This window comes from Mastigoproctus giganteus, chromosome 5 (genome assembly GCF_048544385.1).
Source record: "Mastigoproctus giganteus isolate SK-2022 chromosome 5, ASM4854438v1, whole genome shotgun sequence".
Classification (NCBI taxonomy): Eukaryota; Metazoa; Arthropoda; class Arachnida; order Uropygi; family Thelyphonidae; genus Mastigoproctus; species Mastigoproctus giganteus.
Window position 1 is genome coordinate 64,065,168 of NC_143579.1, and position 26,174 is coordinate 64,091,341.

The following is a 26,174-nucleotide window of genomic DNA, read 5'->3' on the forward strand; positions in this document are numbered from 1 at the left end:
TACTGCTAGCTGGGGTGGGATGGATTGCATTTAATCTTTGCTGCATAGTTACAGTAAAAGTTTTCTTCTGAGATGAAGAGGAGGTTCATTTGCCTCAATATACAGGCTATGAACTGGGAATGTTCTGAAGGCTCCCACAGCTATCCTAAGGGCACTATGCTGGATGGTGTCCAGATGTAGTAGGGAACTTTTCCTTGCAGAGTCATAGACCGGTGACCCATAATCCAAGCGTGATCTTATTAAAGCTCTATAGAGATGTAGGAGATATCAGCACCCCAGGACATAGCAGAGACTGCTCTTAGGATGTTCAGTTTTTTAAGACAAACTGTCCGCAGATAAGCTATATGAGAAGCAAAATTAAGTTTATTGTCTAAGTATAACCCCAACAGACGAAACTTGTTGGTAACAGGTATTAGGCATTTTTTTAAATATATTTCTGGGTCCGGATGTAGTTTGCGTTTTTTACAAAAATGAATTGCAGTAGATTTCTTTTCTGCTAGAGAGAAATCATTCCGTAATGCCCATGATTCTATTTTAGCTATAGAAATTTGAAGTTGCCTTTCAATGGTATTCATAGTTTGGCATTTACAAGAGATTATGAGATCATCAGCAAACATGTACGTTTCTACTGTATTTGGTACATCCCGTATCATGTTTGTAATTCTTACTGAAAATAATGTTGCACTGAGAATGGAACCCTGCAGTACACCCTCCTCTTGTTCAAATGATTTGGATAAATTGTTCATGTATCTAAATTGAAACAGGAAGTTTTGAATAAATTGGGGTAACTGCCCTTTCAAGCCAAAAGAATGATCTTGAAGTACACCATATTGCCAGGTGGTATCAAACGCTTTCTCAATATCGAGATTAATCATGACTAGATGTTCTCTCCTTATGAAGGCATTACGGATGTTTGCCTCTGCTTTTATCATCACATCTAGCATGGACTGCTCCTTCCGAAAACCATACTGGTTATTGTTTAGCAAGTTGTTTGTTTCCAGGAACCACGTTAGCCGCCTGTACATAATTTTTTCCATGACTTTGCCTAAACAACTAGTCAGTGAAATCGGACGGTAGTTATGTGGAAAGGAGTGATCCTTTCCACATAACTACTTCGGGAAGGCTAGAACAATTGAGTTACGCCAGGAGATTGGGTAGATATTTTCTAAGAATATTCTGTTGTAATATTTTAACAGTGTTCTTTTGGCTCTGTTGTCAAGTTGCTTTAACATTATGCAGCAGATCCCATCAGGACCAGCAGCACTACTGGATGTTTTATTGAGTGCCCCTAAAAGTTCTGTTAATGTGAATGGCTGGTTGTATGGATGTGAAACTATTGTAGAAAAATTGATCTTTTGCTGTTTGCAGATTCTTTAATTCGTTGAAAGGTTGGGTTGTGGGTGGATATTGCTGATGTACTGGCAAATGATTCCGCTAAGGCATTTGCTATTTCTCCCTGTGATGACAACTCCTTCCCTTCCCAATTTAATATTGTAGCTGGGGACTGAACATATTTGCCATTAAGCATTTGTATTTTCCTACAGATGATTCTGCTGTCCGTGTCCTTATTTATACTTGAGGAAAAGCTAATCCACGCATCTTTTTTTGCTTTTCGTCTTATTTGGCGGAATTTGGCTTTCAGCCTTTTAAAGGTGATTAAGTTATTAGTTATGGAAAATTTGCAAAACAAGTTCCAAGCTTTGTTTTTTTCCTGTTCGGTGTGTGTACAATCCTAATTCCACCAGGAATTACTATGTTTATGCTTCCCCTGCAAAGATTTTGGTATTGCAGAATTGGCAGCTTGCAATATTTGGTTAGTTATGTGTTCTGTAACATTATCTATGGGCTGGGAATGGACTATTTCGTCATTAAATTGGATATGTGAGGCATATTCATTCCAATGTGCTCTACGAAATTTCCAAGTGGAGCAACGCAGCGAAGGGGGATTTACCCGTGTTTGCAGCTTGCAGAGGATCGGTAGATGATTACTACTCACTGGATTTTCAAGAACAAACCACTCCATATTGGTATATATAGAGGGAGAACAGATTGATAGATCTATTGCACTCATGGTTTCTGTAGAAAAATGGATATAGGTAGGCTCACCAGTGTTCAAAAGTTGACAAATATCAAGAAGTGATTCTATTAATTTACCTCTCTTGTCTATTTTTGGAGAACCCCACAGAGAATGATGTGCATTGAAATCTCAAAGGAAGCAGAACGGATGTGGTAGTTGCTCTATTAGATTTTCTAGATCATCTGAAGAGAATGTTGTTGTTGTTTCTTATGGGCTTTACGGCGCAAGGACAGCAAAGGCCATAATGCGCCTAACTATGGTGATGTTAAATACATAGTTCTATCTGTATAGATGTTATTCAAGTTTATATCGTGTTGTATAGTTTTATCTGTTTGAGGAAATCAAAAATATTGGTCACATGTGGTGTCTGCTAGTAAGCCAAAAATACTGAGAGAGGTGTTCGTCGTAGGAAATGAGATAAGCATAGCTTGTCGCTCAGTACTGTACTTGGGACAATCAATAAGTAGATGATGGACAGTGAGCTGAGTGTTGCAGTTTGTACACAGTGGTGAGTCAGTGGCTGCAAGCAAATAAAGATGTGTCAGGTGTGTGTGTGTGGCCTATCCTTAATCGGGCTAATACGACTTCTTCATGTCAGTTCTCACGTATACTAGATCTCCATGGTTTTAGATCTTTTTTTTATGCAAAGTAGCTTATTCTTGGCTTGATTCTGCCAGATATGTTGCCATTACTCAAGGCATCATTTATTTATAATGTACTTATAGTCAGATGTAGGAGTAGTGAAGGATTGGTCTATAGGATCGGTAGCAGTTTTGGCAGCTAGGTCGGTCTATTCGTTTACAGAAATGCCAGCGTGACCAGGGATCCAACATAACAGAACTTGTTGTTTCTTCTGGTTTAATTTAGTCAGAGTATTCCAGATCTGTCTAAGTAAGGGGTTATCATTTTTTGTATTGTGTTGTATAGTTTGGATAGCACTAATGGAGTCAGTATAAATAACGCTGTGCAGTCTAGTTCTTAAGAGCGTGTAGTTTATGTGGATAGCACAGAGTTCTGCAGTATAGCTGCTACATTCAGTGGAGAGTTTTTTGGACAAAGTGATGTTAGGAAGTACTGCTGCTGCACCAACATGCTTTTCAGTTTTAGATCCATCTGTGTAGATCGGTGTGTACTGGCCGTGCTGGGTTCTCAGTGTGGCATGTATTTGTAGCATGTTCTGTTGGGACATGGTGTGTTTTCCCCAGGCTGTGAATGAAAAGTCACACGGCGGCATATGATACATCCATGGCAGGACTGCATGAGAGGCAGTAGGCTGTATCTTACTCAGGTCAATTTGCCAGTCAGCTTGTAGTGAGCGAAGACGTATCCCGGTTGGTGGGTTTATAGATGGGTAAGCTCTATAAAGGTTTTCCCATTTAGGATAGAAAACACCGTTCCAAGTGGGGTGGTTTGGATGCCCTTTGAATTTTGCGGCATAATTTAATAAAACCATTTGTCTGCGTAGCTGTAAGGGTGTTTCATGCGCTTCGGTATATAGGCTCTGAACCGGTGATGTACGGTATGCCCCCAGTGCAAGACGAAGAGCGCTGTGGTGTACAGGATCAAGCCAACGTAAAGCGCTTGGTCTAGCAGAGCTATATACGACAGAACCATAATCCAGACATGACCGTATTAGTGCCCGGTAGAGATGGAGCAGCGTGTAACGGTCAGCTCCCCACGTTGTGCCCGATAGAACTCTTAAAATGTTAAGCTTTTTAAGACAGTTAGTCCGGAGCGTTTTTATATGATCAAGGAAAGTGAGTTTTTGGTCGAATATCACACCCAGAAAGCGGACACTAGGGACAACTGGTATGACTTGATTTTCTAGTCTAAGTTCCGGATGTTGGTGTAGGTTACGCTTCCTACAGAAGTGTATCCCAACTGTTTTTTGGTGTGAGAGACGAAATCCATTGTTTTGGGACCATTTAGCTATTTTGTTGATGGCACATTGCAACTGTCTTTCTATCATTCGCATGTTAGGCGAATGGCAGGCGATACTGAAGTCATCAGTGTACAGGGTATGGATATTGTTTGTGGTAGGTCGTGTGTTATTGAATTCATTATTATACTAAAGAGAGTGGCACTTAGCACTGACCCTTGTGGTACTCCTTCTTCCTGGATGAATTTTGAAGATAAGTGGTTGTGAACTTTAACTTGAAATGAGCGGCAATGCAGGAAGTTTCTGATAAACTGTGGTAGATGTCTGCGAAATCCCAGATCGTATAAGGTTCGCATAATACCATATCTCCAAGAAGTGTCAAAAGCTTTTTCGATGTCAAAGAAGACCATTGCAAGATGTTCTTTTCGGACGAAGGCATCACGATGTTTATTTCTGTCTTGATCAAAAGGTCAAGAGTGGATCTACCTTCCCGGAAACCACATTGTACAGGATTTAGGAGATCATTTTGAGCTAGAAACCAGGTTAGTCGGGCATTGACCATTTTTTCCATGACCTTGCTCATACAGCTAGTGAGTGCAATGGGTCGATAATGTTGCAGATTTGTAGGGTCTTTGCCTGGTTTTGGAAAAGCCAGAATGTACGCATGATGCCATTTGTCGGGGAATGTATTTTCTTTGAATATTCTGTTGTAGAGGAGTAACAGAGTCTTGAGAGCCGGTTCGGTGAGTTTTGCTATCATGATGTAGTGGATTCCATCTGGCCCTACTGCACTGAGTTTAGTAGATGATAGAGCATGATGCAACTCTGACATTGTGAAAGGGAGATTGTATGCAGAAAATGATGCTGATTCAAAATTGATACGGTTTTTTTCCACTTGTGCTTTGTGTGCCTGAAAATATTGCGAATATGATATCGCAGCTGATATATTCATGAAAGCTCTACCCAGGGTGTTTGCAATCTCCTAAGGTTTTGTGATATCATGGCCATTGACAGTGAGCATGGGACAGTTGACACGTGGGTGTTTTGCGTACATCCGCTGTATTTTTGCCCATATTGTTTGAGCTTTTGTCCTGCTTGTGATTGTGGACGCAAAGCGTCTCCATGCTTCCCTTCTGCTAGTCTGCCTGACTCGTTTTGCATTTGCTCTTGCCTGTATTTGATTAGATATGTATTCTACTGCCAGGTTTATGGATGTTTGTTGGATCTGGTTTTCTTTTAGTATTGCTAGCTGCTTGTACACATCCCATTCAGCTTTGGAAAAGTTCCATTTGGGGATCCGATAAGAAAGGTGGGGAATGCTTGTGTTAATGCGACATATCACAGGATAATGATCACTGCCCAGCAGATTGCTGTGAATAGTCCATCCAAATAGAGGATATATGGTTGCTGTGCACAGAGAGACATCAATAGCTGATGTAGATCCTGTCGGAAGATGTGTATAGGTGTGAGACCCATTATTGAGAGTTATCAGATTCTGTTGATCAAGTAGTTTTTCAATGATCTGTCCACGCTTGTCCAGATTATGGTTTCCCCAGAGCGGATGTTGACTGTTGAGGTCTCCTAAGATACAGTAGGGTTTGGGAAGTTGTATTACTAATTCTTCTAAGTCGGCATAGCTTATATTTTGGTTAGGTGGCAAGTATAACGAGACTATGGTTAAATCAAAGTTAATATTGACTCATGCAGCAACTGCTTCAAGGTTTGTTTTTAGTGGGAGTGGCTTTGAGGGTATCTGGGGATTGATGATCAGTGCTACTCCTCCACCAGCAGGATTGTTCGGATTTTGTGCAACACGATCTTGACGATGTATTATGTATTTCCGAAGGGAAACATTTATATTTGGTGTCAGATTGGTTTCCTATAAGCAAAAGGCAATAGGGTCATATTGTGAAAGGAGATCTCGGATGCCGGACAAATTACTACGATAGCCTCTGCAATTCCACTGTAAGAAAGTAAGCATTATTTGGGTTTAGTGGAACCCTCGACTTCTTTTCGAGGGACAGAAGATTTGCCTCGCTCAAGTTTACCTTTCCCCTTCTTTGGGAAATAAGGTTTCCCTGGATCCATATCTTCAGTGGTGAACAGTTCTAGAACCTGTTCGTTGTGATTTAAATTGTCTTCTGAGTCCATGTATTCTGTTTGGTTTGAGTCAGGAGTAGTAGATACTGTGGTATTCTGTTGAATGGCATCAGGTTGTACTGAGATTGGGGTATTTATGGCTTTGCTTTGTTTGTTTTTCGTTTGGTGCATTGGTACTGGGGACAACAATGAACTTGCCCATTCAGCTAGTGATTTACTTGGTGGTATAGTTACCTCCGTTTGGGTAGAAATTGATATGTGTATTAGTATTTGGAACCGGAAGGGATTTTTTGGCCTCTTGGTAGGTTATGTTATGTTCGGTTTTGTACCGCTGTATCTTTTTTTTCATGCTGCCAAAGGGAACACTCATTGGTATATGCTGGTTGTTGTTGTTGTTGTTATGGAGGCTTAATGGCACATAAGCTGCTAAGGCTATAATGTGCCTATTCACTTATTATATTAAAACATGAGTTTTCCATAAATCAGAAGAAAATCTGAAATCAGAAATAATTAAAAAGCCCAGTTTGCCTGAGAAAGTCAAAAAATTCAGAAATATTTGCCTTATCACCAATCAGATTTTCAAGAGTTATTGGTTTATGAAGATTAACCAGTGAGATCAAGGATGAAGTTCTGGCTTGTTTATAATAGAGGCAGCCAATAAGAATATGTTTTACAGTCAAATTGTTAGAACAATGTGTACATTGTGGTGGACCATCTCCTGTCAATAAATGAAGGTGGGTCAGATGAGTATGTCCTATTCTTGCCCTTGAGAGGACTACTTCTTCTCGTCTCGATGTACGGACACTGGAGCGCCAAATTTTTGGGTCTTGTTTAAACCGAAAGAGTTTATTATTAGTCTGAGTGTGCCAGAGTGCTGTCCATTGTGATAGGCAAGCAGCATGAACGGTTAGTGCATAATCTGATGCTGGAACAGGGATATTGGTTAAATCTAAGGTAGTTGGATTTTTTGCAGCTTTATCGGCCAGTTCATTGCCTAAAATACCGGAATATGCTGGAATCCAGCAAAAAGTGACCTGTTGATTGCGTTCTTTAATTTGCAGTAATAAGCTTCTGATTTCATCTAGTATAGAGTGAACTTTATCTGAGGAATGACATAACGACATGATTGAGCTGAGGGAATCAGTGTAAATAACAGATTTTAAGAAACAGTCAGAATAGAGATTTTCTAAAGCTAGTTTTACTGCGTATAATTCAGCAGAAAATATACTAAATTCTGATGGAAGGGAAGCTGATACAATTGTATTTGGAAACACTGCAGCTGCTCCAACATTTGAATTAGATTTAGAGCCATCTGTATAAATTGGGGAGAAATCAGAATATCTTTGAGTGTGAACTGCATGAATTTGGTTGACATTTGATGCTTGCAAAGAATTCTTTCTCCATTGACAGAGGTAAGTGTCACAGATTGGAAGAGGAGGAGGAGTCCATGGAGGTCGAGTATAAGTTGCTACCTGCTTTACGGAATGGATGGAAATATTCCAAACTTGCACCAGTTCAAGAAGGCGAAGACCAGCTGGTTTTACTATGCTAGGCTTGTTTCTGTATAGGATTTCTAACGGTGGGTTAAAAAGGTATGACTGAACGGGATGAGAGGCACAACTTTGTATCTTGACAGCATATTTCAGTAACAGTGTTTTCCTGCGTAAAGTTAGTGGGGGCTCATGAGCATCAATGTAGAGACTATGTGCTGGCGATGTTCTGAATGCACCAATTGCAATTCTCAAAGCACTGTGCTGAATGGGATCAAGCCAGCGTAATGCACTCTTTCTGGCAGAATCATAGATTGGAGCACCATAATCGAGACGGGATCTGATTAATGCCCTGTAGGAATACGCTGGGTGTGCCTCTTTACAGTTCAGACAGACTGGTCTTGTGGCTGTGCAGTCAGTACTTTTTTTTTTTTTGGTAGTTGTTGGCGCATAGGCTTCTGTGGCCATAATGCACCTCCCAAGGTTTTTGCAGAACATTGATCCAAGCCCGAGGCGGGAATCGAACCAGCGACCTTTGGGTTGCCAGGCAGGCACTTTACCCACCTGGCTAGCCCGGTCGGCTGCAGTCAGTACTAATGTGTTCAATGGATCCACACGTGGCAGAGGCAGCTACTCCTCTGCAGACTGTCTGTGAGTGCCCAAACTTCTGGCATTTATAGCAGCGTAATGGGTTCGTGATGTACGGTTTAACTCGGCAGTTAAGTAGCCTGCTTTTATCACTGTTGGTGGCTTGGGATTGTCAAAAGTAAGTATTATGTTCCGTGTAGGAACTAGTATGCCATCTTTCTTTGTCATAATTCTTCTGACATTAATGATTCCTTGGTCGTGTAATTCTTGTTTTAGTTCTTCGTCTGACACGTTCACAAGGTCCCATTCGGTGATGACACCTCTTGACGTGTTCAGGGAAACGTGTGGTGAAACGGTGATAGAAGTTCCACCAAAAGTTTTCAGTTTTTGTAGTTGCTCAGCCTGTCGAGCAGTGGCAACTTCAACTAGTAAGTCTCCTGATCTTAGACGACGAACTGTCTTGGGAGTACCTATTGTGCTTTCTAGGCATTTCTGCATTAGAAATGGAGAGAGTTTTCTAACTGGTTGTTATTCAGTTGAATGAATAATCAAGAAGGTTGGAGTTCGGATTCTGCCTACGTCAGTCTTTTGACGTTTTGCTGCGACAGAACCAGACTCCTCTTCTTCTTGCCTTGTCAAGGTTTCTTCTATGCACCCAGTGTTTTTCTGGGTTTTACGGACTTCTTGCTCCATTTCGCCCTGGAAGGGGGACCTTTTCCCCTCCAGGTTACCGGCCCCACCACATGGAGGCAGGAGCAGTGCCACCTCTGTGACCAAGCAGTAGTGGGTTAGTAGTAATATGCAAAATAAAAGAAAAAAGAAAGAAGGTTACTTTTCCTCCTGTTCAAGTAAAGTGATTTCTTTACTGAAGCTTATTTAATTGTTTGTTAGTGTAACGCTGTAAATAAAGAAGACGATTTTATTTATTCAAAAGAGCGCAAATTCACTGGCAAAGACACTTGATCACAAAATCGTTTGGCACCTGGGGCCCTGAAGAGAATGAGAAATTAGGAGGGACATATATAGATGCTATTGTAAGAGTGGTCCCAATTACAGTGCGTACTGCTACTTCAAAAGAAGTTTGAAGAACAAGGTGCTTCAATGGAATGTAGTTTCTAATAAGAACCACCACCCCTCCACGAGCTGGCGAGTCACTCCTGTCTCATCTGAAAATAGTGTAATTTTTTATGGTAGGACACACTTGTGAATTTAAATATATTTCCTGAAGGGATATACCTGCTGGTTCATAGCGTTTGATGAGATCATATAAATCATCTTTTGTGTTGCGAAAGCCTCTACAATTCCATTGAAGTATTCTTTCCATTAAGCGGTTTTGTTGGTTGTTTTAGTTTCTGATTACTTTTTAGTTGTAGCTTGTTTGTGTCTATCTATTTTTGCTTTTTCTTTCTTAGGAAAGAAAGGATGTGCTGTGTCCATTTCATCAGTTGCACGAAGTTCCAAAATTCCATCATTGGCTTCATTCTGTTGATCAATATCCATTCTGATTGAAATCGGAGGTTGTGGTTTCTGTCACTTTTGATTTTGCTGTTGGAGGAACATCGGCTGGAATAGTAATTGGGGTATTACTGGCTTGTTCGGTTTTTTGCTGGAGCACACTGTTTGGAAGGAGAGAATATGGAATGTGCCCAATTAGTGATGGATATATTTGGAGGAACTGAAATATCTGTTTGAATAGCTATGGACTGAAATTGTTGAGCAGCTGTGGCATATGTACGCTTTGGCTCTGTTTTCATATTTGTCTTCTCGCCTCTGAATATGTAACTTTGTTTTCCACTTTATATTTTTGTATTTTTTCCCTTGCTTCCATAGATCGCATATTTTGGAGAAAGCCGGGTGATTACCCTTACAGTTTGGGCAATGAGAAGTTTTTTTTTTTTTGGTAGTTGTTGGCGCATAGGCTTCTGTAGCCATAATGCACCTCCCAAGGTTTTTGCAGTACTTTTATCCAAGCCCGAGGCGGGAATCGAACCGGCGACCTTTGGGTTGCCAGACAGCCTCTTTACCCACCCAGCTAGCCCGGTCGGCTGATGAGAAGTGGTAGCAGTGCATTCGGATTAATTGTGTTCCTTTGATCCACAATTAGGACATATTGCCTCACCTCAACATGCAGTTTGGGAATGTTCGTATTTTTGGCACTTATAGCTGTTGTTGTTGTTTGGTTTTTAGGAGCATTAGCAACTAAGGCCATATTGCTCCGGGGATATGCGGTGGTCATTCTCTGACCTTTCCGCATCCTCCGTATTTGGTGTTCACGGGCTCGAACCCCGGTCTAATCAAGAAGCGTGTGCTACGCACTGCTGCTCCTGCCCACCTGGCTACGGAGGCGCCGGCACTTATAGCACCTGATGGGATTTGAGATATAAGGACGGACACGGCAATGGAGATATCCTGCTTTGACAGATGTTGGTAGGATGGGTGAGCTAAATGTGAGGATTATGCTCCTAGTTGGAACTAGAATACCATCTTTCTGAGTCACGATTCTCCTTGCTTGGATTACTCTTTGTTCACCTAGCTCTTTCACGATTTCCTCCTCTGATACTGTTAATAAATCCCATTTGGAAATTACTCCCTTTGAGGAGTTTAGGGTGGCATGAGGAGAAACTTTTATTGGTTGTGTGCCAAAAGTGGTCGGCCTTAACAACTTTGCAGAATGCTGGGATCTCATGGTCTCTACCAGATCTCCAGATTGTAGTCGCCTTACTGCTTTTGGTGAACCTTTGGCAGACTCAATGCATTTCTGCACAAGAAATGGGGATAGTTGACTCAGAGGCTTGTCTGAGATAGAGTGAAGTATGAGGAATGTTGGCATCTGACAAAAGATGCAAATATGTTCTCTGACAAAAGATGCAAATGTAAACATTTGCTATGTATGACATCATCATCACCATGAAATTTAACATCTATTTTTGCATTTCTTTCTATGAACTGAATGCTGTTATTATGCTTTCTGATTAGATTGCGTTTCCCACTGCTTGAAATTGAAATATCAAATCTACATACAGCAGACGAGGCAAATGTATCACCTTTTTCAGATTTTACAATTCAGGGAAAATCTTGTATGTATGTCTTCTGAAATGTTATGTAGTATTACTTTGGCATCTTATTGAAAGACATTGTTAATTAGCTTTGCAGCACCACACAAGTCCAGTGATATATCACATATTACTGAGAACAATGCTATTATCACGCATTTATGTTTTGCAATGTTGACCACCATAGCATGCCTGATGGCCGATTTGTTAATGAAAATATGAAGAAATTCACATGTCCAATTTTAACATGTTCTGTTGTTATTATTTTTTTATGAAAAAAAAAAAGGGAAACTCTTTGTTACCAACTATATTATGATGATGAGATGTGTCAAATGAAGTAAAAAAACAGGCTGATTTTCCATCATAAATTCAGATAGAGTTAGTATGAGTGAAGAAAGTTGCACTCAAAACTGAGTCCAGAGGTAATTCTTACTCCTGAATGTGTACAGTTGACGAACTTGTTTATATCAAACTTGAAATATTCTTGAAATATTCAAACTTGAAAGATTAAAAGGAAGTTTTAAATGAGTCTTGGAATATTATCTCTAAGGCTTCCTTCAAATAGCACTTCCGTCAAATAGCTTCCTTCAAATAGCCATGTTTCCAGATGACATGAAATGCTTTCTTAATATCGAGAAAGTTTACCATCACAGGCTGTGTTCTAATTAAAGCATTTCTAAATACAAAGTGTGGTGAGGTAGATGTATTTCACACTTTTCCAGTAACCAAACCAATCTTCTCTGCACCATCTTTTCAAGAACTTTACCTCGGTAGTTAGTCAAGGAAATGGGGTGATAATTCTAGAGTTCATAAGATCTTTTCATTTTTTTGGTGCTGCTAGTACTAAGAACTGAATATTGTTGGTAGGTGGCTGAGTTCCCATTTTTTGCAAGCTGTGGCTGTCTCTCAATGGAGCACATCCTTTGAGTGGTAAAATATAAGCTCCAGTTCATAATTGACACACTTGTTTATATCAAACTTGAACTGTTTAATATTCTGTGCCTACTGTTTATTCTGACTGTGGAAGGCATAGCACTGAGTGCTGATCCTTGTTGAATGTCTTCTTTGTGGACAACAGTTTGTGAAAAGGTCCTCTGGTGAGGTAACACACTTGAAAAGTTCTATTTTGAAGAAAACTTTATAACCATTGGCAGTAGAATTCATGTTCAATTTGCTGATCTCTATGTCCAATGTCATACAGACCTTTGAGAGTGCCAGATGGCATCAAAGGTTTTTCAATATCTGAAGTGAACAAGGCATGCCATGCCTTGTTCACTTCAGATAAAATCATTCCATATATATATATATATATATATATATATATATATATATATATATATATTAGATTCAGCCTAGGCATACCATATGTTCACTTTGGATAAAAACATTCACTATGTTAGATTCTAATGTGGACCACTTTTTTTTTGGAAACCATATAGTTCCTGTTCATCACAATTTGAGACTAAGTACCATACCAAAGAAGCTGGTGAGGGATACCGGACAACAGTTATGCAGATCAGACTGAACTTTTCCAACTTTGGGAAAGGCTAGGATTGTTGAATGACACCAATGAATTCATACCTCTATGCCAATAATTGGCATAGAGGTATGAATTCACAGTGTTGGTAATACATTTGGTAATATGATTTATTCACATTGCAAATAAAGTAGCACTGAGAACTGAGCCCTGTGGGACTCTTTCCTTTTGTATATAGATTTGCAAGAGGACTTGCCTATAGCAGAATTTAAAAGATCTATACTGAAGGAAGTTTTGTATGTAATATGGTAAGTGGCCTCTCAGGTCCAGGGAATGAAGATCTTTCAAGAGACCAAAATGCCAGGTGGTGTCAATGGCCTTCGCTATGTCAAGGCATACCATAACAAGATGCTCATTTCAGATAAATGCATTCCTGATATTTGTTTCAGCTTTGCCCATGAGATCCAGGGATGACCGATTTTTTCTTAAACCAAATTATCAGAGATTAGATTTTTTTAATAAAGATACCATGTTAATCGGCGGTGTATAATTTTTTCTAGAGTTTTACTCAAGCAGCTGGTAAGAGAAATAGGTCTATAGTTGTGAGGACTGGAGTGTTCTTTCCCTGGTTTGGGAATTGCCAGTACATAGGAGTGATGCCAAAAAGTGGGGAATGAATGTTCAACAAACATACGGTTGTAGAAGGCCAACAGCAAGGATAATTATTTGTTATCTAAGTGTTGAAGCATTACATAATATACTCCATCGGGACCAGTAGCACTGTTTTTTGAGGTATATATAGCTTCTTGAAGTTCGATCATAGTAAGTAGCTGATTGTATGGTAAAGAGGAGATAGTTTTGAAGTTTAATTGTGATTTTTTGGCTGAAGCTTTAATCTTCTGAAATGACGGAATGTATGAGGTTGAGGCAGACAACCGAGAGAATACGGACCCTAGGGCATTCGCAATCTCTACAGGAGTAGAGAGCTCCTGTCCATTCCAGTTGAAAATTGGCGAGGATAATGGAGAAAATTTGCCATTTAGTTGCCTTATTTTTTTCCATATTATTCTTACATCAGTATTTTTATTAACTGAGGTTGCAAATCAGATCCAAGAGTCTCTTTTAGCTTTCTTATAATTTATAAGATTATTGGTGGTAAAAAGTTTGTGGAATATAATCCACGCTCAGTTTCTTTCTTTTTTGGCATTCTTACAATCCTCGTTCCACCAATAATTTATGGGTGTACAGACATTTGACTGTGACTGGGGGATGGCAATAGATGCAGCTGCTAGAATTTGTTTGGTGATATGATCGGCAACTGTGTCAATTGGAATGGATTCAATGATCTGTTTATCAAACACAACATGAGACGTGTACTTTGCCCAATCTGCCTTGAAAAATTTCCATTTTATGCAGCTTTCTGGAGTTATAGAATGTGATGTTTGAATTTTACAGATTAATGGGTAATGGTCATTGTTTAGTGGATCATCAAAGCTGTCCATTCAATACTAGGAAAGAGGATTGGAGAGCAGATAGACAGAACTATTGCAAAGACTAAATTGGTCTTTGCAAAGGATGTAAGATTTAAGTTGGTTACAAAGGATGTAAGATGTAAGTTGGTTACAAAGGATGTAAGTTGGTGAACCAGTATTTAGGATGGTTAAGTTTTGTCTGTCAATGAGCATTTCAATTAGTTGTCCTCGTCCATCTGCATTGGGAGAATCCTACAATGGATGGTATCCATTGAAGTCGTCCAATAAACAGTAGGTTGGCAACTGCAGGATAAGATCTTCAAGTTCATGAATAGTACAAGGATGATTGGGTGGTAGATAGATCGAAACAAGTGTGAGAGTAATGTCAATTGCCATTCAGGTAGCAACGGCGGCTTCTATAGAAGTTTGTAAAGAAATGCATCTGCAAGGGACTCGTGAATCTATGAGAATGGCTGCTCCACTGCGAGCATTATTTGCAACCAGTCTATCTTGTCTGAAAAGAGTACAATTTTTTTTATTAAGGGAGATACCTGAGGCATCAAATATGTCTCCTGTAAGCAGATGCCTACTGGATTATGATGCTTAATTATGTCATAGATGTCATCAATATTGCTCCTAAAGCCTTTACAATTCCATTGGACAACATTATTCACTGTTTCGATTTAGATGAAGGAACTGAATCTGCCTGCTTTTTGGAAGTCTGTTTGACACGGTCACTTTTAATCTTATATCTTTTTGGGAAAACAGGCCTTGTGTCTATTTTATCCTCTGGATGGATCTCCAGGATGGTCTCAGTATCATCTTGATTGGAAATTTCATTAGTATCCATAAGGGAGGAGTCAAATGTCTGCTTTTGAATGGGATCTGCGTTCTCTGATTCGATGGATCTTACGGGAACTGCATGGGCAGTAATTGGTCTCGTGACTGGTGTGTTGTAAGCTCTGCTTGAAATCTGTTGCTTTGAAGGTTGAGGTACAGAGCTGAGCAAATTTGACTCCATTCCAAAATAGATATTTTTGGAGGAATTGATGTATCAGTCTGGACTGATACTGAATGAAAGTTTTTAGAGGCTTCAGCATACATGCGTCTAGGTATCTGTAGTTATAATTGCTTTCTTGCTTCTGGTAAAATGAGACTTTCTTTTCTATTTTATATTTCTGGATTTTTTTCTCGTATTTCCATTGTTCACAATTTTTAGAAAAGGCTGGATGGTTGCCTTTACAATTGGGGCAAAGTGGAGACTGGGCATTACAGTCAGTTTGGGAGTGCTCTTTTGAACCACGGTTAAGACATAGAGTCACCTTGACAGACTGTTTGTGAGTGTTTGAATTTCTGACACTTGTAACATCTTATTGGTTCGGAATATATGGGCGAATGTGACAATGCAAATACCCTGCTTTCACCGATGAAGGTAAGTTGGGTGAGCTGAAGTCAGTATTATGCTGAGAGTTGGAAAGAGTTCGCCATCTTTTTTCACCATAATTCGTTTTGCCTGTGTGACTTTTGATCCTGCAGTTTCTGAACAATTTCTTCTTCTGAGACATTCATTAGGTCCCATTCAGAAATAACACCTTTGGATGTATTAAGTGTGGCATGTGGGGGCACCTTAACTGGAACTCCACCAAATGAGGTGAGTCAGAGTAGAGACTCAGAGTGTTTGGAGTTGGTGGTCTCAACAAGCAGGTTGCCAGATTTCGGTCATAGTATTATTTTTGGGAGACAGCTACACTCTCAAGACATTTTTGAATGAGAAATGGCGATAGATTGCCTAAGGACTGGTTAGTGAGCGAATGTAGAATGAGAAAACTTGGGTATTCGGGTATTTGGGGAGCATCCATCCTCAGTCTCTTTGGACTGGATGAGTCATTATCGGGTATGTGCAAATGCATAGGATTTGGATTTGCAGTCCTAATCGGTGGAAAATTGTCACCTTTCATGTTTTGCTCCTTTTGGTCCTGGGGGATTGGTTTTATCACCCAGGTTTCCGGCCCTACCATGGGGAGGCTGGAGCAGTGCCACAAGATTCCCAAGAGGCGAAGTTAGTTAGTACTATTAGAAATAGAAAGAGAAAGGTAAGTTTCCTTTCTGGGCCTTTGCCTACTTCTTGTAGTGCAAAAGAGCTACACTAATTAATAAATAAAGAAAACAGTTGTTGAAACAAATATAATCTATCACTTGAAGGCTCTTTGGAGATAACCCTTTGGGGAACACAGAGAAATCGCTTGGTCATGGAACGCTTGGCATCTGGGGCCCAGTTTTAGATAGGAAATAGCAGACTGAAAGATCGGTAGCTGTGGATGTTCTAGTACAGTTCCCAGTGAGATCTGCGGGGTTTTTACAGGAACTCTGAAATTCGTAAGTATGGCTGCACCTCCATGGGTAGTTGTCATGTTCTTTCTATCTTGTTGATAAGTAGATAATTCTTAATCTTTGGGACAAGGGGCTAGGCTGGTTTCCTGTAAACAGATGCCTACTGGGCTATACTGTTTGCTTAGGTCATTTATGCTGTCAATATATAAGCTTCTACAATTTCACTGAATGATTTGCTTCATTATTTGGTTTTAAAGACTGGACTCAAAAAAGTAGACAGAAAAACATATTCAGTCTGCTCATGGTGGTCTAGTTTCATCTTTTATTTCTTTAGGAAGGCTGAATGGCCAGTATCCATGCCATTTTTTGCACGAAAATCTAGAATTGGTTCATCCTTGCTAGTGTCAAATCTGTATCCATAGTTATTGAGCAAGGCTGGACCTGGTACTTTAGATTTTACTGTTCCTGATGGAGCACGAGAAGTAACTGATGGATCTGTTATTAAGGTTTGATATACAGTAGGTGCAGAAGTGTGAAGTGATCAGTTCCCCATGCCACGGAGAAGATAACTTTGAGGATATTGATCTTTTTTATGCACTTCATCCATAATTGCCTTATATGCACCTGAAAAGCAAGTTTAGTGTCGAGTACTAGTCCCAAGAACTGGATATTGTTGCTAAGTGGTATTTGTTGGAAGCAGTTGTTTTTGTTGCAGAGAGGCGATAGCCATTGTGGGATGCCCATGATTGTATTTTATTTATTAAGAGCTGCAATTGATGCTTTAGATGCAATGTTCTATGTTGCATTGTTTAGCTTAATTAGAAAGAGCGTCACACTAAGAACTGATCCTTGTGGGACCCCTTCTTCTTGGACAAATGTGCAGGATAGAGAATTGCAGTAATGCACTTGAAAGGTTCTGTTATGTAGAAAGCTCTGTATGATTAGTAGCTGACCCCGGAGTCCTGTGGCATACAGATTTTGAAGAATGCCATAGCGCCAGGTGGTATCAAAGGCTTTCTCTATATCCAGGCAGACAATGACAAGATGTTCTTTACGGATAAAAGCATTCCGTATGTTGGATTCTGCCTTGATCACAAGATCTAGAGTTGACCGATTTTTTCTAAAGCCGTAGTGGTTCCTGTTCATTGTCGAATGAGATTCTAGGTACCGTACTAATTGAGCGTGAATATTTTTTTCTAAAGTCTTACCAAGGCAACTAACTAAGGGATATTGGCCAATAGTTTTGTGGATTTGATTGATCCTTTCCAGGTTTAGCAAAGACTAGGACTATTGAGTGGTGCCAAGAAAGAGGGTAGTAGCCTTCAGAGAATATCCGGTTGAAATATATCAGTAATGAGTTCAGAGCTGTCTTGTTTAGGTGTTTAAGCATGATATAGTGTATCCAATCAGACCCTGGTGCACTATTAGCTGGCCTATTTAAGGAGCTCTCTAGTTCGAATAATGTAAAAGGTCGATTATATGGAAGAGATGCCGTTGTATTGAAGGTCAGCTTATACTTTAATGCATTGGCTATCTGTCGATAGTGAAATTATAGTAGTCTTATAATACCGTAACAAACTGACTAAAAAAATTGAGTGGCAAATGCCTAAAAAATAATAATAGGCAACAGAACAACCATAGACAATCTTTTTTTAAAATTCAACACAATACATGACAGGCTAAAACTTACCCTCGAAATCGGAACGGACAACCAAATTAATTTTCTTAATCTCACTATTTATACAACGGACACAAATTTAAATACCAAGATTTTCAGGAAAAGCACGCATACTGGTTAACCCCGGGGGCTCACATCTGGTGAGTATGGGCTTGGCACACCCAGGGTCCTGAGCTGGATATCATCATTCTTCTCTTTCTTGGTGATTCCCTTCTCTCTCTCTCTCTCTCTCTCTCTCTCTCTCTCTCTCTCTCTCAGGGTTACTCGGGAACTTTCTTTTTTTTTCCTGGTGCAGCATAAGCCTCAGGCTTCCTTGCATCATATGAATATTAATAATTAATAATAATAATAAATATCTACATTTCACCTCACATCATCCCCTTAGTACCAAAAAAGCCGTCCTATACAACCAAATCTACAATGCTATCAAATTCAGCTCTTCACATAACGATCTACACAATGAACTTCAATATCTTACTGATAAATTCATAGCCAGGAGCTATCCCCCTCAACTCATTCAACACACAATATCCACCGTTAAAAACAACATTAATAACCCCATCAGACATAGTAACAAGACAAATACTCGCATAGTTCTCCCTTACCATAGTGAACTCGCAGCACAATTCCGACGTACATTCAAAGATACCGACATCTCCCTCACTTTCTCTACTTATAATAAACTACGTTCCCTATTTAATTCTTATAAAGAAACATACAAGTATCCCATCAACGATCTCAATAATATAATATATCTCATAAAATGCCAACCAAACTGCGACACCTGTTACATCGGCAGCACTACCACCAAATTCGGTTCCTCCACAACTTCCAATACCCGCGCATACTACCACTTCAACAGTTTCAGGACAGGCCAATCCTGCACTGAGTTAACAACCCATGCCCAAAACCACAACCACACCCCCCTTATTGACTCTGCCATCACTATTATTAAACTTAGATCGAGCTACAGAATTCTTCAATATGAAGCCCTCACCATCGAATGGTACCGACACCATTCCGATCTCAATATTATTAATGCAAAACTTCCCTTCAACCTCTCACCGGCTTGGAACCTTTCGCAGCTAAAGTTCCCACGTGTCAAAAAGAGCATCACGAGAGTATAGACCAACTTTAAATACAACACGCGCTCACTTCTCTTCCATTTGCCAACTGATGACGGTTCATTTAACGAAAGTCTCTCGCAACGACTATTGGCACCACCGGTCTTCTCTTTTATTTCATTCTTTCACTCGCGTCCTTCAACCTTTTAATGACAACCAAGGATTGGAGATCTGCACTTCTACTTCCTTGCGCTCATTTTAAAATTTGTTTAAAAATATTTTTACCCCCCACTCTTTTTAATGCTTCTTCCAAACTAAATTCAGCCACCATTTACCAATAAATTTATTGCAGATTTATACAAGGTGAGTACCGTTTTTTAGGCATTTGCCACTCAATTTTTTTAGTTGGCTATCTGTTTAAAGGCTGACTCTTATGCAGATGTAGCAGACATTTCAGAAAAGGATTCTGCTAGGGTCTTTGCAATTTCTCTTGGAGAGGAGAAATCTTTACTCTTCCAACTTATAATAGGTGTTGATACTGGGTGGGATTTACCATTCAGCTTTTTGATTTTCTTCCAGATTTTTCTGCTCTCTGTATTTTTTATTAATGGTGGAAGCAAACCGGATCCAAGAATCTTTTTTCGATTTTTTCTGCACATAACGTGCCTTAGCTTTACTTTTCTGAATATTTATCAGGTTGCCAGTTGTTGGGTTCTTGCGAAATAGATTCCATGCTTTATTCTGTTCTTTTTTGGCAATGCGGCATGCATCATATGAGGAACAACTCTGGTTTTCGGGATAGAGCAGGTTGCAGCTGTTATTATCTGTGTAGTAATGTGGTCAGTAACATCATCTATAGACTGGCTTTTGATGACTCGATCATCAAAGGAAATTGCATTGGTGAACTTGTTCCAATCTGCCTTGGTAAATTTCCATTTTATGTGGCTGGCTATATGTGAGGTTCTATTTGTTTGCAATTTGCAAATGATCACTATTCAGTGGATTACTTAAAACTAACCACTGAATAATTAGGAATAGTTTTGGAGAACATATTGATAGGTCTATGGCAGTAGATACTCTGGTGGGAAAGTGAATATAAGTGTTAGCACCAGTATTTAATAATGTGAGATTCTGGTTATCAAGAACTGTTTCAATGAGTTTTTCTCGTTTGTCTACCTTGGGAGATCCCCACATAGGATGGTGCCTGTTGAAATCTCCTAGCAGAATGAAAGGAGATGGAAGCTGCTTTGTAAGATCCTCCAGCTCTTTTACAGTAAATTCTTTGTCTGGGGAGAGGCACACAGAGACTACCGTTAGCATAAAACTAAAAAAAATACATACCGCTACAGCCTCTAATGTGGTCTGCAGAGGGATCTGTTTTATAGGAACCTTGTTGTCAATAAGTATGGCTACGCCTCCTCTTGTTGAGTTAGTACTGCTGCTGTTTGTTGTTGTTTGTTTGTTATTTGGATTTTAGGAGCATTAGCAACTAAGGCCATATTGCTATGAGGATATGCGATGGTCATTCCCTGACCTTTCCGCATCCTCCGTATTTGGTGGTCATGGGCTCGAACCCCGGTCTAATCAAGAAGCTTGTGCTATGCACTGCTGCTCCTGCCCACCTGGCTACGGAGGCACCAGTACTGCTTGTTTGGTTTTTTTTTTTTAGGAGCATTAGCAACTAAGGCCATATTGCTCCAGGGATATGCAGTGGTCATTCCCTGACCTTTCTGCATCCTCCATATTTGGTGGTCACGGGCTCGAACCCTCGTCTAATCAAGAAGCGTGTGTTACGCACTGCTGCTCCTGCCCATCTGGCTACGGAGGCACCCGAGTACTGCTTCTGTCTTGTTGGTAGATACTATAGTTTTTAATCACTGGAATCACCTGTGGAGTTAGATTGGTTTCTTGCAGGCAGATGATAACTAGACCATGCTGTTTGATTACATCATAAATATCAATTCCATTGTATCATCATAAATATCAGTACCATTGTATCATTTTCTGCATTATTAATTTTAGAAATTGTGTAGGGCGGTGCCCCCAAAACCTCTCTCAGGCTTCTAGATTCCATTCAGAAGAGGGCAGTTAGGTTAATTAATGACTCGTCTCTAAGAGTCGCTCCGCTCGCTGTCTCAGACACTGTTTCTGCTGCTTGCCTCTTCTACAGATACTTCCATGGACGCTTCCTTCATACGTATTTCCTGAAAATTACAGTCTACAGAAGTTCAAGTCTAATGTCAACAAATATCCTCTTTCATCTTCTCAACCTCCAACCCAAGCAAGGTATTAAGTACTATAGGTTCTAATACCTCTCGTGTTTAGGGTTTTTATTAAAAAAAAAAACAAAAATCTGTAATAATGATAAATGGGTGGAAGTCAAGAGAAGAATAAATTTTCTATAGACAGCATTCAGGAAATATAGTCACATACTGAGGAGCAATATCCCAATTTGTCTGAAACATAAAATATTGAACCAATGTATACTCCCCACCATGACTTATGGAAGTGAAACTTGGGCAGTCACCAAAAGAATGGAAGAGAAGCTGAGAATTACACAGTGAAGAATGGAACGAATTATATTGGGAATCAGACTGTTAGATAAGAACAGAAACACATGGATTAGGCAGCAAACTCAAGTAAAGGTCATTCTTATCAAAACTAAAGAACCAAAATGGTCTTGGGCAGGACACATAGCTCAAAGACACGATGACAGATGGACTAAGAAAATAACAGAATGGTACCCAAGAAGAGCTAGGAGAAAACCTGGAAGACAACGATGGAGATGGACAGATGAAATTCATGAGTTTGTGGGTAGTAAATGGATGGCCATTGCACAAAACAGAAGGAACTGGAAAGTTGCTGGAGAGGCCTTCATTGAAAATGGCTGATGATGACGACGAATTCAAAATTGTTCACTTTCTGATAACACCCTTATTTTCATTCTGTCATATGGAACTGTGGAAAATTTTTTTTTTCACTAAAAGTGTATATTTTAAATTAAATGTTTCAAAATAAAACCCATATGATGTGATTTAGACATGTTTTTAACCTTTTTTTTTTAATTCCTGCATTTGGGCATTATGTTCAAGTTGGTAAACAAAACAGTTAAATAAATATAAGAAAAACCTGTGCTTTTGCAATTGGATATCTAACAGATGATAAACAATATCTGATGTTAGCTAGCATTGACTGTTTGTAGATGTGATCAAACATGAAGCCAGCACACTCAATACTTGGATGGGAGAAATTCCACTAACTTTAACTTCTTGTTTTGTAACACTTGATAATTATATGAAAGAATAGGCTTAATAAGACCTAAAAATACCATTTGCTTCACGTTTTTTATAGAAAAGCTTTTTCAATAACAAAATGCTTAATGATACAGATTGCAGGTCAAACTATCAATGAAGGGAAACAAATTCCCACTGACATCACTGTAATAAATATTTTAATTCTGAAACTTTAGTTTTGGCGTATAGCATATAACACGGCAGCTGATGAGTTACATAAGTTGTTTTTATAGTCAAATTTTACTTCTGTAGTCTGCATTTTGTTTGGCCAGTTTTAACAATGTTTACAATAAAATATATATATTTTTTTTGGATTATTCAATATCGGTGTATTATTTAGTTACTTCACATTTTTCACGAGGAAAGAAAAGACTAGATCCAATGCAAGTTTTTTTTTTTTTTTTTCATACATGTGTATTTGTAAAATTGTAGTACACTGTATATTGATGAAAATTCATATAAAAAATGCAGTATTGTTAACAAGTTTGGAGACAATGAGGTTTTATCGTATTTTGTTACTGTGTTTTATGGAGAGCAGATTAGATAATTAAATGTTTATTTAAGATATTTGATGTTGATTTTATGCTGACATATTTAATCAGAAGACTTATTTTTAAAAAAATATATAGAGATTATAACATTATTTAGTGGTATAAACTCAGCTACAGTAGTCAACCAAGTCTAACTGTTTGAGTGGCTGGGATCTCCAGTGTAAAGATTTCTGTCTGACTATCATTGTCAAGGTGGACATTTACACTAATTACCATATAGAGAGACAGTACATCTCTGCATATATATGAATAAATAAGAAATAAGGAAATTTCAGCTTCTACAGTACAGAAAAGAAGTTTGTGAAAAAAAAAAAAAAAGTGCTCAAAATAAACACAGAATGAAGACACCATACAAACACAAAATAAACACAGAATGAAGAAAGATACCATACAAACACAAAATAAATCTTCAAAAGGTATTTTAAAACATGAGGAATGCTTTCATTTAAATTCGATTCATATGACTTATAAACAACTTTTCTCTATGAAATAATTTATTTAATAGAAAAATATAATTAGCACCTGAATAATTTAAAGCATGATCTCATTTTGACATATCATTTTTAATCTAGCAAACTAGATTAAAAATGATGTGTCACATTTGGTATAGTTATTACTATATCTATATTACATTTGGTATAGTACCAAGTTTAATAATAGCTTTGCTTTTAGTAAGAGGATTTTTCATAGTGCTCCATAATAAAAAAAAAATAAATAAAATACATGTGAAAAAATTAAAAATGTGAACAAATAAATTTTGCTACATTTCATTCAACAATTAGCATAATTTACATTCCCAGCCACTCACCAGTTGTTAAAGGTAAAATCAAATACAAATTTACAATAATAAATCAACAGTTATTGTTAAGCTAAGGCTATTCTGATGTTAACAGAAAAGGGCTTTTCTATTATTACCCAGCGGTAGACAGGAATTCGGGAGCCTCCTTCAGAAGGCACTGGTTTATAGAACGTCGGCCCCAAACCTTGCACTGGTATACATCGCATTAACATAAATGGGGCTGAAAATGGATAATTTTATGGGGAAAGATATGAAAAGAAGGAATAAATTAGCATAATTAAGCTTTCAATTGCTATATATTTTCTCTGTGAGAATAAATGAAGGGGGAAAGAAGCATAAAAACAATGTTTCATAAAATGTGTTTTTTTTTTTTGTTATAGCTCACTGCTTTGAATTCCAAAAATGAAACTTTTCACTGTCTTTTTATTTTGTTTGCACATTATGTGATAAACTGCTGTTCATTTATAAAACGTTAAGGGAAACTTTATAAAAAGTTTTTAGTCTTCTTCGGTTTTCACTATGAATACAGAGTGAAAACTGAAGTTCAAGTGCAGGTCAGTTTTCAACAAAAGGGTAGTAATAGGGTTATAATACTTATGGCTGGTTAAGTCATGTCCACAGAAGACAGTTCTATGGTCTGCTGGTTTTATAGCTGAAGAATAAAACTGATAAAATTTTACGACTCTGCAAGTAACAATTTTCTGCTCCCTTTCACATTGGAAACTGACACCATAGTCATGATAGTCGAGCTCTCCACTAAAGATTAGTATGATAAATTCAAAGTATTATAACACTATTTCTGACTGTGTTTGAAAAAAAAATTGTCCAGATGTGGATAGAAGTTCTCATAAGAATAAAACAGATTTCTAGAATACAACCACATCAGCTAATGACTAAATATAATGAGAAAAACCATAAAAATGGGCAAGACTGCTTTAATTCTATTTGGATATCAGTAAACCAAGCTATAACTGGCAACTGTTTTCCTAACATCTATTTATTGTTGTTATCATTATAATTATAGGAAATACAATAAATAACTAACTACACAGCACCACATCATAATTTAGATCAATTTAATTTAACAATACATCACGCAAACTGCACGTTTTGGAAATCTTGCTTCCTTCTTTCATGATAAAAAATACATAAATTTAACATGAAAAATTAGTTAAGTTTCTGGTGAGAAGGCATACATCTTCTTCCACAGAACACAAAAGAATATGATAAGGTTGAAGAGGATTCTGGGAAACCTGTCATGATAAAGTGCCCTAACATTCCATTCTGTTGTCCAGCTGATGCCCGAGGGTCAGCAGGAGGAATTTTTCAGAAGAATGGAGGAATAACTTTTTTTGGGTTCCAGGCCACTCCATACAAGTCTCCTGGGATATCCTTAAACTTTTTCATTCTATTCTTTATGTTCTGTGGAAGAAGATGTAATGCTTTCTCAGCAGAAATTTATTAATTTTCATTGCTATATTTATATATCTTTTACCATGGAAGAAAGAAGCAGGGACCTCTGAAGCATAGGTTGCTTAATGTAATGTTAAATTAATCTAAATTATGATAGTAGTTTAGTGTTTATTTATCACATTAGTTATCCCTGTATTCACCATTACGTCTTTCAACTCCATTTTAAATAATAGGAGAGTTGCCTCCCTCATTTTAATTTTATTTTCCTATTATTGAAAATAACACACAATATTAAAAATAAATAACAATATAGGAAACTCTGTAAATTTTGGCACTTAACAATCTGGTTGTTGTTATGCAGATTTCACGACACAAGGGCAACTATGGCCAATAGGTGTCTGTCAGAGTCACTATATTCATTTTAATGATTTATGCATATATCATCAAAGTGTATTTATTATTCCAAGATGCTTATATATATAAAGAGCTCGCTTAGGTTTGCTTTGTCACCAAGTATATGAAAGAGGATTAGAAAAGCTTGCAAGTTTGCTAATGATCTGATGAATGACTGAATAGGATGGACAATCAATCGGGATGTGCCTTACTGTAAGTTGTATCTGACCGACTGTGCAGAGCGGGGGATCTTCTCTTAGAAGTCAATGTTTGTGGGTGAGGAAGGTATGCCCAATGTGCAGTCTTGTCAATATAACTTCTTCCCATCTATTTGTACGTGAGCTAGAATGCAATGAACATAGATTTTTTTTATTCTGTGGAGTTTATTGCACGGTTGATCCCTCCAAAGTTGTTTCCAAATGGAAGTATATTTGGTACGAAATATGTCCCTATAATCTGTAAATGGTACAAATTGAAAGTTATCTTGCATATTAAGATCTGGATTTTTTGCTGTTT

At 38.4% G+C, this 26,174-nt stretch overlaps 1 protein-coding gene across 6 annotated transcripts in view; it reads right to left on the minus strand.

Annotated features, from left to right (window-relative positions):
* Window positions 1-26,174, minus strand: part of LOC150085455 (uncharacterized) — a 1,845,429-nt gene that overhangs the window by 58,177 nt on the left and 1,761,078 nt on the right. The window contains exon 85 of one of the 6 annotated variants that reach the window (XM_090374040.1): window positions 23,969-24,072. The exons of the other annotated variants lie outside the window; for them this stretch is intronic. Coding sequence (XP_090230166.1) covers window positions 23,969-24,072 — 104 coding nt within the window. The remainder of the gene's footprint in view (window positions 1-23,968; window positions 24,073-26,174) is intronic. 6 annotated transcript variants of the gene reach the window in all.